This window comes from Lontra canadensis, unplaced genomic scaffold (genome assembly GCF_010015895.1).
Source record: "Lontra canadensis isolate GAN:19392208 unplaced genomic scaffold, GSC_riverotter_1.0 scaffold36, whole genome shotgun sequence".
Lineage (NCBI taxonomy): Eukaryota > Metazoa > Chordata > Mammalia > Carnivora > Mustelidae > Lontra > Lontra canadensis.
In genome coordinates this window covers 6,184,050-6,197,892 of record NW_022631030.1, presented here as the reverse complement: position 1 = coordinate 6,197,892, position 13,843 = coordinate 6,184,050, and the positions used below count along the sequence as shown (strand labels likewise).

At 50.3% G+C, this 13,843-nt stretch overlaps 1 protein-coding gene across 1 annotated transcript in view; it reads right to left on the bottom strand.

The window, feature by feature from the left end:
- Positions 1-13,843, bottom strand: part of SORL1 (sortilin related receptor 1) — a 144,106-nt gene that overhangs the window by 44,743 nt on the left and 85,520 nt on the right. The window contains exons 19-23 of the mRNA XM_032868990.1: positions 12,009-12,255; positions 11,211-11,349; positions 6,030-6,203; positions 4,386-4,499; positions 647-769 (exon numbers count right to left, since the gene is read on the bottom strand). Of these exons, the coding sequence (XP_032724881.1) occupies positions 647-769; positions 4,386-4,499; positions 6,030-6,203; positions 11,211-11,349; positions 12,009-12,255 (797 nt within the window). The remainder of the gene's footprint in view (positions 1-646; positions 770-4,385; positions 4,500-6,029; positions 6,204-11,210; positions 11,350-12,008; positions 12,256-13,843) is intronic.

Below are 13,843 nucleotides of genomic sequence, written 5' to 3'. Positions count from 1 at the left end.
AATCACTCCTGGCAATTCCAACACACTATTTTTCTAAACATAAAAATTTCCATTCAGAAAACAGATGTTCGAACAACGTTTGTACCATCTGCTGGCTTCCAACAGTTTACTGAATTAGACTGGTTTAAAAAACAAAAAACACAACGTTCACAAAGGTATAGATCTGTGTCTTCAGTAGGCTAATCTCATAGCCACCCAGACATGGGCCAAGTCTGTGCCGCATAGAGCTGTTATTAACTGCCTGTGTTTAGTCAGAAATCTCCCTATCTCATCAGGGTCACACAGCTGGGTATCAGAAACCCTGATGGGGGCGACTGGGTGGCTGTTGTTTAAGCGTCCAACTACTGGTTTCGGTTCAGGTCATGATATCGGTGTCCTGGGATGGAGCCCTGCTTTGGGCTCTGTGCTCAGCAAGGAACCTACTTAGGATTCTCGTGTGTTCTCTCTCTCCCTCTGCCCCTCCCCTCTCCTGTGTCTCCCCTCCCCCCACCACCTGCGCACACAAGTGCATTCTCTCCCTCAAAGAAAGAAAGAAAGAAAAACCAGGACACTTCCAGAAACTCTCCATCTGCAGCACACAAAAGCCCCATGAGCAAGGGCGCTGCCCCACTCAGGAGTGGGGTTCCTGGACATCATGTCCCCTTACCACAGTGACTTTCATCGCTGTTGTCACCACAGTCATCCTCAAGGTCACATTTGTAGGAGAGTGGGATGCAGGTCCCAGACTCCTGGCAGCGGAACTGGGTGTCCAGATCACAGACGGTAGTCGCTACAAGGGAAGAGATGACATACTCATGAGGGACAATTTATTCCCTGGCCAACACCGCCCCCCTGCCCCCGTGGAAAACGAATTGAAACAGAGAAGGAAGCAGACCTGAATTGCAGCGACAAAAAAAAAAAAAAAAAAAAATCAGTCCCGTGAGAACCTGACATTTACAAGCAAGGGAGAGAAGGGCAGGACAGCTTCCAGATGGGCAGCGGGCTGGGAGGGTAAGAAACTGCCCTCAGCTGGGAGAGAGACTGATGGGCTGGATCACCTCCTACGGCCTCTAAGTCAGCAGCAAAGATACCTTCGTCCAGACAACGACCACGGAGAAGCCCAGTCCCACGTGCTCCTCATATTGATGACACAGGAAGCGTCGGGCAAGAATTCTGCAGTGGGCACCTGGGCCCTGTCGTCAGGCAGGACTGGGTTTCAGATCCTGGCTCTGACTCTGCCTCAAGCAATTAACTTGAACCCCCTCGGGCCTGCTTCCTGCACAGCAGGAGGAGGTTAAAGTCAGGTGGCCAAGTGCTGTGATGACAGAAAGACTAGATACAGATCTCAATTCTATAGCTTATGTAACCTAACTGATGTGCGCCTCTGTTTTCTCTACTGTAAAACGGAGATAACAGAACACCTACGCCGAGGCAGTATTATGAACGTAAATAAGCAAATCGGTTTGGGACCAGAGCCATGACATGGGCTGCAAAACGGAATAGCTCCAAACCAATGTCATGTCTCTTCCTTGTCCTTCCTCTGCCCTCCTGCACCAGAATGAGTAGAGACACAGATCCTTCTCCTTCTTCTAAACGGAAATCATCTGGGGTTGGGGGGAAGCACAACCCCTAGAACCCAGCAAAAGACCCTCGAGGCGAGGCTTTGGGGAGGAAGGCCGCGCTTGGGAGCGGCTGACACATGAGGTACAACATGACAGAACAGGATCCGGGGGTGGGGGAGCAGCGGTGTGCCAGGAAATAAAAAGCCAAGGGCAACGCTATACACTCAGACATCCCAGCGGCTCTTATTTGAGGCTCCATTTCTTCTCTGTAATTGAGCTCATGGTGGGAGGCAGAGGATGAATACAAAAATGACAAGGCCGCAGGGGCTTCCCGTCAAAACCCAGAGCGCCTGACAAGTTCCCAGCGCAGGAGTCTGTGCGCGCGGGAGGGAGATGAGCTGACAACAGCCCTCCCCGGCTCCCCGGTCGCCACTCCCCTTCTCCTCCCCTGCAGCTGATGGGGATGCTGCGATTAGCTGCCCAGACAGCAGCAGCGCCCTGTAGCGGCCTGTCCCTTCCCTGCAGCCCTGCCCACGGACGGGGCGCCTCCACCATCAGGATAACCACAACTCTCATCCTCCTCGATAAGGGAGCCACTCATGCAAGCACAGTCAGGCACCCTCTCTGGTTCCCAGGCTCCACGTTGTGACCCCTGCACCCCACCTCACCACCTCCCCCCTGCCAAGTGGAATGAATAGAGAGAGAGCAGAGCAGCGAGCAAGTTCCACGGTCCCATGGTCCCGGGGAAGGTCGATCCCAGCGGACGCTGACACCAGACGACGAGGAGGTCAGTGCCAGCTGCACACTTGACCCAGAGGAGGAGTGTGAACGGTGTGTGGAAGCCTGTGAGGCCGGCGCTGAGCTCCAGGGCTAGGGGATGCAGGGAGAGGGCGTCCCTCCTGAAGATGGAGGGAGCTCCCTCTCTCAGAACACTGAACTGGTACAAGATCTCAGCTTGTCACCTAGTGGAACCCAAAGCCCCCGCATGGAATCCCCGTAGATCGGACACAAGGTCATCTAGTTTACATCTGTCTGCTTCCACTAAACCTAATCATGTCTGGACAATCTCCACAGCAAGGTGTTAATTCTAAGAAGCATCTCCTCTCCCACCCCATTATGTAAGAAGTCCTTTCCAGGCTCGGGTCCAGCGTTGTTGATATTTATTGTTTTTACGAGCTTTGGCTCTTCCCCCACAAATAGCGCCCTCTCCTGAGACCCTGGTAGGTAGAGAAGGTTGTATCAGTGTCCTTTTGGCAGAGAAGAAAACAGAGACGGTCTAACGCTTCTCCAGCTCTGCCATTCAGTAGTGAGCTCATCTCCCTGCTCCACGGAAACCAAGGAGAAATGATTAAGAAAGTGTTAGTTAAATAACGTCCCAAGCACCAGCAAGGCCAGCACAGAGGTTTGCTGGGACCAGGTGAGTTCAGGGAGTCGACTGCTAAGCTTGCTTTCTGGCTGGGGCGGGGGAGGGAGAGTAGGGCGTGGGAACCAGGCACAGACCCCACAGACGGCTGCCGACATATGTCCACCCCGGAGCCAGGCATCACCCACTCTTCTCAAAGCCCAAAAGGGTAAATGAGCTTCTGGCTTTCCAATGGGAAAATATTTGCAAGAGAAGCCTTCACAGTGGTTTCTGGCTTCCCTGCTTCTGGTCTTCCTCCCATCCAGTGCCTTCTGCCCACAGCTTATCTTTCCAAAGACAAAAATCTTATCATGTTATTTCCGCGGTTCCCAGCGGCTCTTCTGAAGAAAGCCCACAGGCACTTGCTGCCCTGGGCCCCGTCACGAGCCCGTCTGCCCCCTGCCCCACAGCTTCCATAGTCACGTCAACAATGAGCCGCACCAGCTTCCTAACCATGCCGCACACGCTCTGACCTCTGGGCTTTCACACCTGCTGTTCTCCTGCCGACAGCCATGCTCCCTCCACCTCTGCTTGGTTCCGCCCTGCCCACCTTTCAGGGTTCCCCATAAATACCAACCTGAGTCTGAGTTGTGCGCTCTTCCCGGATGCATAGGGCGCCTCCCCATTACAGCTCTACCGTAACCACGTCTCCACTCTCCCTACTCCCCTACGGAGTTAACTCCGTGTTCAACTCATCACCCGGTACCCCAGGCCGCACACAGTGTCTAGCCCAAAGGAGTCCTCAACAACTACTTGCTGAGCGAATGTAGGAACGTACTACTCATGGTCCGAGGGCCAAGCGCCTTCTTGGAAGATAATGTCAAAGCTATCAAAAATGAAAACCTTGCAGTAAATAAGTCTGCTCATCGTAAGTAGTTATTTGTCTTTAAACCCGTGCCTCGGTAATGCCCCTCAGAAAGCGCACAGCCCAAGATGATGTTTCCATGTGCACAGATCAACGTCCCCACATTTCAGGCCTGACGAGGCATCCCCAGTCAGGGAGAACCGTCTCTCTGGAGACCGGAGGGCAGCCAAGAGCTGCTGACTGGAATGAAACCCATTTCCCATCTCCGAAAAGGCTGAATTTACAGACCACGGGATGTCGCCTGGTCACCACCTTTGTCACGGTGGTAAAGCCACAATGAGAGCCCAGACTCCCCCACTGTGCAGTCAGCTCAGTTCCAGCGGAGAGACGCTGACCGGTCAACCCTCTGGAATGAGCAGTTCCCTTACTGGTGGGGCTGGGTTTTCAATAACAACCTATTATCTATGTGTCTTCTCTGGTCTCTGAGCCCCATCAGCCGGCATGGGCATCACCAGTCACGGGTGGGCACCCCAGGCTGCAGGCCCCCCCCCCAGCCTGGGCAGAGCTGGCTGGCCCGCCTTCCGAGTACAGTCCGTGCGCCCTGTCCCGAAAGCCCGGCCAAGCCAGGAAGACTCACGGCAGTTTCTCTCGTCGCTCATGTCACCGCAGTCATTGTCAAAGTCACACCACCAAATGCTGTTGATACAGTTCCCGTTGCCGCAACGATACTGGTTCCCGAGACAGGTGTTCTCTGGACAGCGGAGGGGGGCGGGGGGGAGGGACGAGACCCGTATTATTCTTACAGCCAGACCGCGAGACTTTCACTTTTCACTGAGTTTCCATTTCTCTTCCTCAAATACCATGCCTTACGTGGTAAAGAGGAAAATGGTGCCAAGCACACCTGCACACGGGAGCGTACAACAGAGACCTCCTCCCTTCCTCTCTTAATTATAACTAAAGGACAAGAGGCCAGCTGGATCGGTGTTGGGGGTGTTTATAATGGTGGTAACGGCAATGGTGCCAGTTGGGTCCAATGGGTCGATACCAAACATCGCCGTCATAAAACACTAATTATACAAAGAACTGCTTAAGGGGCTCTATCTACACAGTACGAAAACATACATGTTCCACAGATCTGTACCTATATGTATTTTTGTATATACAACCATTGTATCCACATATATTCCATTTTTCAGCCAAGTAGATGACAAAGGATACATAATACTCTGAGGACCTTATTCCACTCATGACACACGGGAAAAAAAAAAATGCATTGTTTAGTAAACCAAGACAAGAACACATGAAGGCTGGCCTCTTGTTTGGGTCACCAAAAGCATTCTGAAAGAAAATATTGAAAAGCTGTTCTCTAACTTAATTGTTAACACTTTTTCTTTGTGAATAGCTTTAAGATGGTGTCTGGAGCCTGAACGAGACTCTCCTGTGTCTACGAAAGGAAGGGTGAGCCTTTCTCCATGTGTATTTCTTATAGGAAAAGGGACCACAGGGCTCCTTTGTGTGCCCACCCCCTAGGACTAAGAGGCTTCTATGAGGAGGGAGGTTGCGATTCCAAAGCCAATATAACTGTGAGAATTAAAAAAAAAAAAAAAAAAAAAAAAAAAGGCAAGGATGTGGGTGCTTCCTGGCAGGGCCCTTCTTCCAGAGGTTCACCTCACAGTAACACCAGGCTGGGAACATAAATCAGACGGGAAAGAAAGATCAAGACAGGTTCTGAGGAAAAATTTTAGAATCCATGTATTTAAATTCAAAGGAAGAGTGGATGAGGCTGCTACGGCCACTTGGTCACAGCGTGAGGTGAAGCCTCAGAGTCTATAACATTGTTCCCAATGTTCTGGACGTTTCCAGGCTGGCAGGGGTGGGGGGTGAGGGAGAACCACTGCATGAGCCTCGAAAAGCCTATACAGTCCCACCAGTCCTTTCTCCAAGTCGGGCTTGGTCCCAACTTACAGGAAGCAAGGACAAGGGATGGGTGAGGAGACAAAAAGGGGACATCGAGGAAGGCCTGTGTCATCTGACAGGAAAACCAAAAGCACAGTTATTGTTTATACAAACCATGCAGGGCTGTTCCCAATGAGGACTGAGGAGCACAGGCCTCAGAACCCGGACCAGGATGTGTCTTAAAGGATCTAGCGGATTTGATTTTTACCGAGGGCATTTCAATCACCCAAACCCACGGGGAACAGAGAGGGGAACAGAGAGCGCGGGGCGAGGGGAGGGAAGAAGTGGGGGAGGCCAGCGGGCAGAAAAGATGACTGGGACCCACCTTCTTTGAGGCAGGTGTCGTTCTCCCGCTGGTAGCCTTGAGGGCACTCACACATCAGGTCCCCGGATGGGAGGATGCTGCTGGCCACGCCCTCTGGACACCTGCAGCTTTTACTATTGTTGGCTTTGGGCAAGCACAGCAGGCTGCATGGCCTGGACACGCAGGCATTGCTTCCTGGGGAGAAGACAAACAGCGGCCACATCCAGGTTAATCGGGACCGGGGAGACCCCGGACGGGGGACTGAAATCCAAGACCACCCCCTCCTTTTACAGACTGGACAGTGTGAACAAAGCCTGGAAAGACAAAAAGGGTATGGCGACCACCTCTGCTCAGAGCCCAGATAGGGGACACGCCATGCAGGGTCTCCAGCCCAAGAGGCTGCCCTGGAACCAGGCCAGGCATCAGCCACGCGTCCTGGGAATTCGGAATGGGGCTAGCGAGGAACCACAGAGTCACTGGGGAGCTGGACCTGGGAGCTGGTCCCAGAGTGCAGGTGTCAAAGGGGATGCAGGGCACAGACGAGCAGAAACAGACTCAAGAGAGGGAGTGGAGGGCGCCTGGGTGGCTCAGTGTGTTAAGCCTCTGCCTTCAGTTCAGGTCATGATCTCAGGGTCCTGGGATCGAGCCCCGCCTCAGGCTCTCTGCTCAGCAGGGAGCCCACTTCCTCCTTTCTCTCTGCCTGCCCCTCTGCCTACTTGTGATCTCTATCAAATAAATAAATAAATAAAATCTTTAAAAAAAAAAAAGAGAGAGAGAGAGAGGGAATCAAGAGAACACAGCAGACTTCCGGAGGTGAGGAAAAGGGTAACACCGGGGCCCCCAGGGAGAGGAAAAGAGAGAGAGAAAGGGCAGCTTGGCCATTCCCAGCACCAGGCCCCATCAGGCTCACCTATGTTTTCCATCTCTGAGTTCCTTACAATCTCCCTTTATGTTTTCATTAGCCCATTTGACTTGAGTTAGCGTGAGTGGGGTTCTGCTCCTAAGACCCCACAGCCCTTAATTTGGAGCCAACCACCTGAGTCATGACGGGGCCCCGGACAAACATCTGGGTCTCTGCCTCTCACTTCTTCAGTGCCCGAGCGCAGCCACCGAGCTGAACGAAGACCCAGCCATGGGGCCCTCATCAGCTTTCACACTATGAGCCACACAATAAACCCACATGAGGCTAGTAAATGCAGACCTGTCCCTATTTCTAATCTTGTCTCTGGTTCGGCTTTCCAAAGAAAGGGCCGGATACAAGTCCATAAAATCCTTCACTATAGTCTGGAGAGAGAACCTTTATGGATGAACAGTGCTGAAAAAGGTATCTTCCTACCCCCACACCTTACTTGAAGGAGGGGACGGGATGCATAAACCGTTTTGTCACAGCTGGACACACGATGTGACTACTGAGCACCATAAACGCCACATCAACCATGAAATGGATGCTTGTTCTTTTGGCTGTGACGGCTCGGCATCAAAACTGGGGAAAATAAACATAAATACTTTGCTAAAACTCGACTGATAATGTTTTGCCATCTCATGGACAGAGAAACCCCCCTGCCGTCCCCGCAAGTCACATCCAAGCCACCTGCTTCCAACCAGCCAAGATTTTAGCTGTGTCATACCTACACCGAAATGCAGGTTGGAAAACAGGGTCCATTAATGACAATCAGTATTGATATGGGTGACCATTCCCGCAGTAGCTCTGGATGGGCTGGCACTTCATCAGAGTTCAACTGGCATACACATAAACTAAAAATTGCAGGTGCACCTGGGTGACTCAGTGGTTAAGTGTCTGACTCTTGATTGGGGCCCAGGTCATGACCTCAGGGTGGTGAGATCAAGGCCCGCGTCAGGCTCCGTGCTCAGCACAGAGTCTGCTGGGGAGTCTTTCTCTCTCCCTCTGCCCCCGTCCAGCTCAGGCATGGGCACACTCACGCACGCTCTCTCTCTTTAAAATAAATAAAATCTTATAAAAAATAAAAATAAAACGGCAGTAATGCAGCAACAATGTTGTTTCAATGCTAAAGACCAGAGAGTATGAAGAATTCCCAAAGACATGAAGTACACACACCCACAGACAAGAATCCGTACGAGGAAACATTCAGAAGTTTCTACAAATAATTCAACCCATTCTAAAGGTAGAGTTACCATAGCAGAATAACCTGTTGATGAGAGCAGAAATGCCAAGAATCAATTCTCCCTGATCTGGTCCATGGGCAGAGGCTGTTCCTTTCTCAGAAGACACATGCCCTAGGCTACGGGGGGGAACACAGAGCTGCAGCTAATGGAAAACAATTCCAAAAGGATCTGGAACGTGTTCTCTGTATTCAAAGGACTACGTATCATTTAATGTTCCAAGAAACCGAACAATAACAGAGTATCTGAAAAATACTTGGGGACAGGATGACAATTTCACATGGGGCTAGGTCTGTAAAATAGCATGACTAACATTGTCACGTGGGGAGCATGTGAAATGCTCCCACCCAAAGAAGCAAAAGCTACGAGCACGGAACCCCAAACGGGCTGCGGCATTTCAGGAGGCTGGTCTGGACAGAGGTGTATACAGTCTGAGAGGCTGTAACCAGGGGCACACCCCAGACCGAGCAGACCGAGTCATGGACCCCAGGAGGTAGGCAGGGCAGGTGCTTATGGGGTGCTACAAAGCCACAGAAAACCTGGGTGAGCATGGAAGGAGCAGTCAGCAGAATTCCACCAGAACATAGCCACACAATCTTCATACAGGAGGCTCCAGTACCCTGTGGGCACGGTGGGCAGATGTGAAGAGTGGACAAGTGACAGTCATCACCTCCAAAGACGTCCCCTTTGAAGATCAAACGGCCGCACGATGTCTTCATGGGGCAGATTCAGAACACACTCAGATTTCCTTTTGGAAAATTCCTCCAGAACCCGTTAAGGAGCCAGAAATGGTGCTACTTTGCTTAACTATCTCTACACTTGAGAATTATCAAGCTCAAATCCACCCCACTGAGAATCTGCCATCACTGTAGGTACTTAAAAGCCGTGGCTTACTGCCGAGTCTGAAGGACAACTCCCAGAGCTCCAAAATATTTTCATTCATTGCAACACCCCCTGGATATATCGACAGCCTTGCAAAGGAAGCTCTTTAAAGAAAAAGCACTCTTTATGAAGAACAGATCCCAGTGACCCTGCATAAAAATCCAGCAGACATAAAGATTAAGAGAGGAGTCTGTTTATAAACAAGTAACCCAATGGACAAATGTTCCAAGTGAACAAAATTTCTATCACAAACAAGAATCCATCAGAATCCAGTACTTCTGTATCGCTATCATATGCCAGGGCATGGCTGCTCCCCCGTGGGATGACAAAGGGAGCAGAGCCCAACAGTTTTCTCGAAGTCCAGCTCAGAAGTCCATTAGGCCATGGTTCAAATTCTTACCACTTACTAAACGTGTGATGTAGAAACGTGAACCTGACTTTCACGTCCTCACCTACAAAAATGGAACTGTATTCAGTACACATGGATTTTGGGAAGATGAATGGAGGTTATTTGAGCCCACAAAGCGCATCGGTGTGGGGCTTCCGACACGGTGATCCCTTAATAAACGTAGGTTGTTATGTGTATTATTCTCATACATGTGATTAATGGGCAGTCTTGTATGTGTTGAGGAGACAACACAAATAATATAGGGGCACCTGGGCGGCTCAGTCATTAAGCGTCTGCCTTTGGCTCAGGTCATGATCCTAGGGTCCTGGGATTGAGCCCCACATCGGGCTCTCTGCTTGGTGGGAAGCCTACTTCTCCCTCTCCCACTCCCCCTGCTTGTGTTCCCTTTCTCTCTGTGTCTCTCTCTGTCAAATAAATAAATCTAAAAAATATATATTAAAAAAATTTTAAAAAATAACAACAACAAACAGGCACTTCCTCCGAGAAAACTGTGACTTCTCGGTTTAGCGGCAGAACTGGAACAAAGGCCCTGCTCCTGAGCTAGCGAGGGACCTTTGAGAAAGCTCGTTGGCCTCTGAGATGCCGTTCCCCGATCTGTGAACCATGGATGGTGACACCAGCCCCGCCCACACCACAGGTCCGGTGCAAAGACAGAACATTAAGGCAGACTTACATTTCGAACATTCTTTACCATTTCACAAGGGTGTTCTTAATGCTATCTTCACTGGTCCCCCCAAAATAACAATGCTATCTGCAACCCTATTCTCTCCCTTTGTCAATCTTCTCCTAGTACAGCGCCAGCCAAAACCCACAAAACAACATCAACATTCTAGTGCCAAACAGAAACCCAGCAGCTGGTCAGTCAATAAAGACAAGTCAGCCGACCCCAGGGTGCTATTTAATCCCACTGCGATAAACAGGGTACTTCTTAAAGGGACTACTCTTCTCAGACCATCCTGCTCTCTGTCTTGTAGAGCCAACGGTGGGGGAGCACATGGAGGGAGAAGGCAGGAAGTGAGGCAGGAGGCTTTCTGCGGCACAGTCTTGGTCTCCAGGACCAGCGAGCGGGTCACAAGCTTGGAGAAGCTCTTGAAGCCTCACCCAGCAAGCTTTAAGACAGCTCCTGTCTGCACCCACTGGCAACCGGTCCCTTTTCATGACCTCTTTCAACAAATGCTGAGCCCTACTCAGTGCTAGGCAGTGGCCAAACTGTTGAGAGGGGGGGAAAAAAAAAAAAAAAAGACCCATCTCCTTCTTTGTGTGGTTTAAGAGTTTCAGGCGGGGACAGGTGAATCCATGCGTCATATGATGACACCTCGCATTAGAAAGGAGGTAGGTGCTCAGTGAGCAACAGGTCATCTGGGCAAGCAGAGGACATGATGGGACTCCCGTCGGGAAGCAGCAACTGGCATCAGACTCAGCACAGCACAGCTCCCTGTGAGGTTGCCAAATGGGGAGTTAGCGCACGCTGGGACTCTCCAGCTGCAGAAGCTACGCCACCAATCAGTCAGGGGCCAAAGGCAGGAGGAGGGTGTAATTACCCACCAAGGATCACACTCTAGGCAGGCGAAAACATGCTGTCTTCCAGCTGTTTGTGTACCATTAGAAAAGAAATTAAGATGTCATTAGGCAGAAATTAAATAATGGGCATGTTGTCGTGACAAGAAAGACGCAGGCTGCCAGCTCCCGCCTGAGCGGAGATTGCCCACACCCAGCCCCTTCCCGGAGACCAGCACGCGAGGGAGATGGCGCCGGCGATGCAGCCTTACCAGTCGTCTTGCCCTTGTAGAAAATCTTCATGTCCATCAGCCCCGTGAGCTGACTCGCGAGAACCGCCATCTGGGAGCCGCTGTATTTGGAAGCTCGGAAGATGCTGAGCTGTGACCAGTCATCCCAGTAGATCTCGTTCTAGAAAGAAAAGCCTTGCTCATCAGTCCAGCTCCTGGGTCTCCGATCCTGGGCCCTCAGGACGAACAAGGGCTCCCCCATACAGAGGACACCTAACATGCAGTGGTGAGTGATCAGCCCGAGATTTCCACCGAAACGCAAGACAGTGGATTCTTCCAGACCTCACCCAAGAGCCACCATGAAGGAACGGCCTGGACGGCCCGACAGAAACTATCTAAGCAGCATAGACTTTGACCACAGCCCAACCCTTCAGTTCGAAATCTGCTTCCCAGTAGCAGGAAAAACCAACCACTCTGTTCTCTAGAGTCAAAGCAGCAGTGGCAGGCCACACGGGTGGGACAGAGCCCATCGGAGCCCATCAGGACACGAGCTGAGCAAGAGATAAGGACACTGAGCCCAAACTGCCAGCACTCAGGGGCAAATGGGGATTTTTCTATGAAACAACCTCAACTTTTAACCTTCTGAACCAGGAACAGTGAGTCGCCCGGATGCCTGCCAACTCTGACATCCATCCAGATGAGCTAAAGGCAACAGCCTCAAAGGCAGAAGGGAGCTGATTTTCTAGAAGTCAGTCAGACAAGCAGCTCTGCAAAAACCCATGGGCAGCTCTTCCCCCGCTCTACCAGACTGCCCGAAGCTGGGAGCAAAGGAGGCCCCACCTTAAAGACGGCAATGGCGTAGGGGTGCGGGAGGTTGTCCAGGATGATGGAGCGCTGTTGGCCGTCAAAAGTGATCCGCTCGATGCAGTCCAGGTAGGCGTCTGTCCAGTAGACCCACTGGTCATCCACAGAGATGCCATTGGGCCATTTCACATCCTCTGACACGAGACGATGGACAGCCGAGCCGTCCATGTTGCTCCGATAGATTCCCGGCTTCAGGTCTCCCCAGTCGGTCCAGAACATCACCCTGGTCAAAATGGGAGAAGAACGCACATCACATCCGACCTAGGGAGTCAAATGCTACCCCAGGAGGTAAGAAGCCTCCAGAACCGTAGAGCCAGTTAGGTCAGCAGTATGATTATTGTAAGAGGTAATTATAATACTTAACGCCACCAAATTTCTAGATCCAGAAATTCCTCTGCTGGAATTTATCCACAGATGTAATCAGGTTATGTCAAGACAACATACCACGACATTCATCGAAGCACTGTTCACACCAGCAAAAAAATGACACTGGTGTTATGTGTGTTTAAAAACACATACACTTTAAGGGGGATATATGTGTATACACGCCAACATGTTAATCTACAGAGAAAATGAAACACGATGGTACATACAAAAGAGTATTTTGATGCCTGAAAATCTCCATGTTTCCAGGTTTGCTCACACAAAAAGGTCATCTTCAACCCACGTTAAATGTGTTGAAAACAGGCAGAACAGTCCATATCTACATTTCTATTTGATGCTTGAGTATGTGTGTGTGTGTCCCTGTGTCTTAAGGCTATGTGCTTGCACGTGGGTAAAAAAGAATTCTGAATGATATATAAGAAATTACTAACCAAGATTACCCCTAGGAAGTGTGAGGGAGAAGGATTAAGAGTGAAAAAGAAGGAAAAAAATGTTTTTCATTTCTTTTTTTTTTTTTAATTTTTATTGAGAGAGAGAGCACAAGTAGGCAGAGAGGCAGGCAGAGAGAGGAGGAAGCAGACTCCCCGATGAGCAGAGAGCCCGATGCGGGGCTCGATCCCAGGACCCCGGGATCAAGACCCAAGCTGAAGGCAGAGGCCCTAACCCACTGAGCCACCCAGGCGCCCCTGTTTTTCATTTCATAAACTTCTGTTCTCTTGTAATTTTTAATGAAGCACAACTATATTTTTTCTTTTTAAAAAAAGATCTAGGGCCGCCTGGGTGGCTCAGTGGGTTAAAGCCTCTGCCTTCGCCTCAGGTCATGATCTCAGGGTCCTGGGATTGAGCCCCAAATCGGGTTCTCTGCTTGGCGGGGAGCCTGCTTCTCTCTCTCTCTGCCTGCTTTTGATCTCTGTCTGTCAAATAAATAAATAAATAATCTTAAAATATATATATATATAAATTTAAAAAATTTTAAAAAGATCTAATTCTCTATCATAAATACTAGAAGGATAGAAAGCCTAACTCAGAATTTCCTTTCAGCTATGTTTCCTTCAGTTAAGAAATTGATAAAAAGCACCTTTGCATTTCCCAGGTACATATAAATCACTAGTAAGAAAACCCACCCAAGCTGGGGTGGGCGGTGGGGGGGGGTTTGCAGGCAGGTTGGAGATGGAAGGGATCATATGCTTGCATCATGCGCCCAACTCGAGATAAAGAATCCTTACACTATCCAACCAGGCCCAACTACGCTATGTCTGTGGAGAGACTTTCAATAACACCTTTCGTAGGAGAAACACCCCCCAGACGTGAGACGTGTGGATGTGGAGACTCTGAGACTTGCTACCAAAAAGGGAATGGAGTTAACCGACAACATGACTGAGCTCTAGTTTCAAGACTCAAAGTCACCAGACTACTTCAACCGCCAT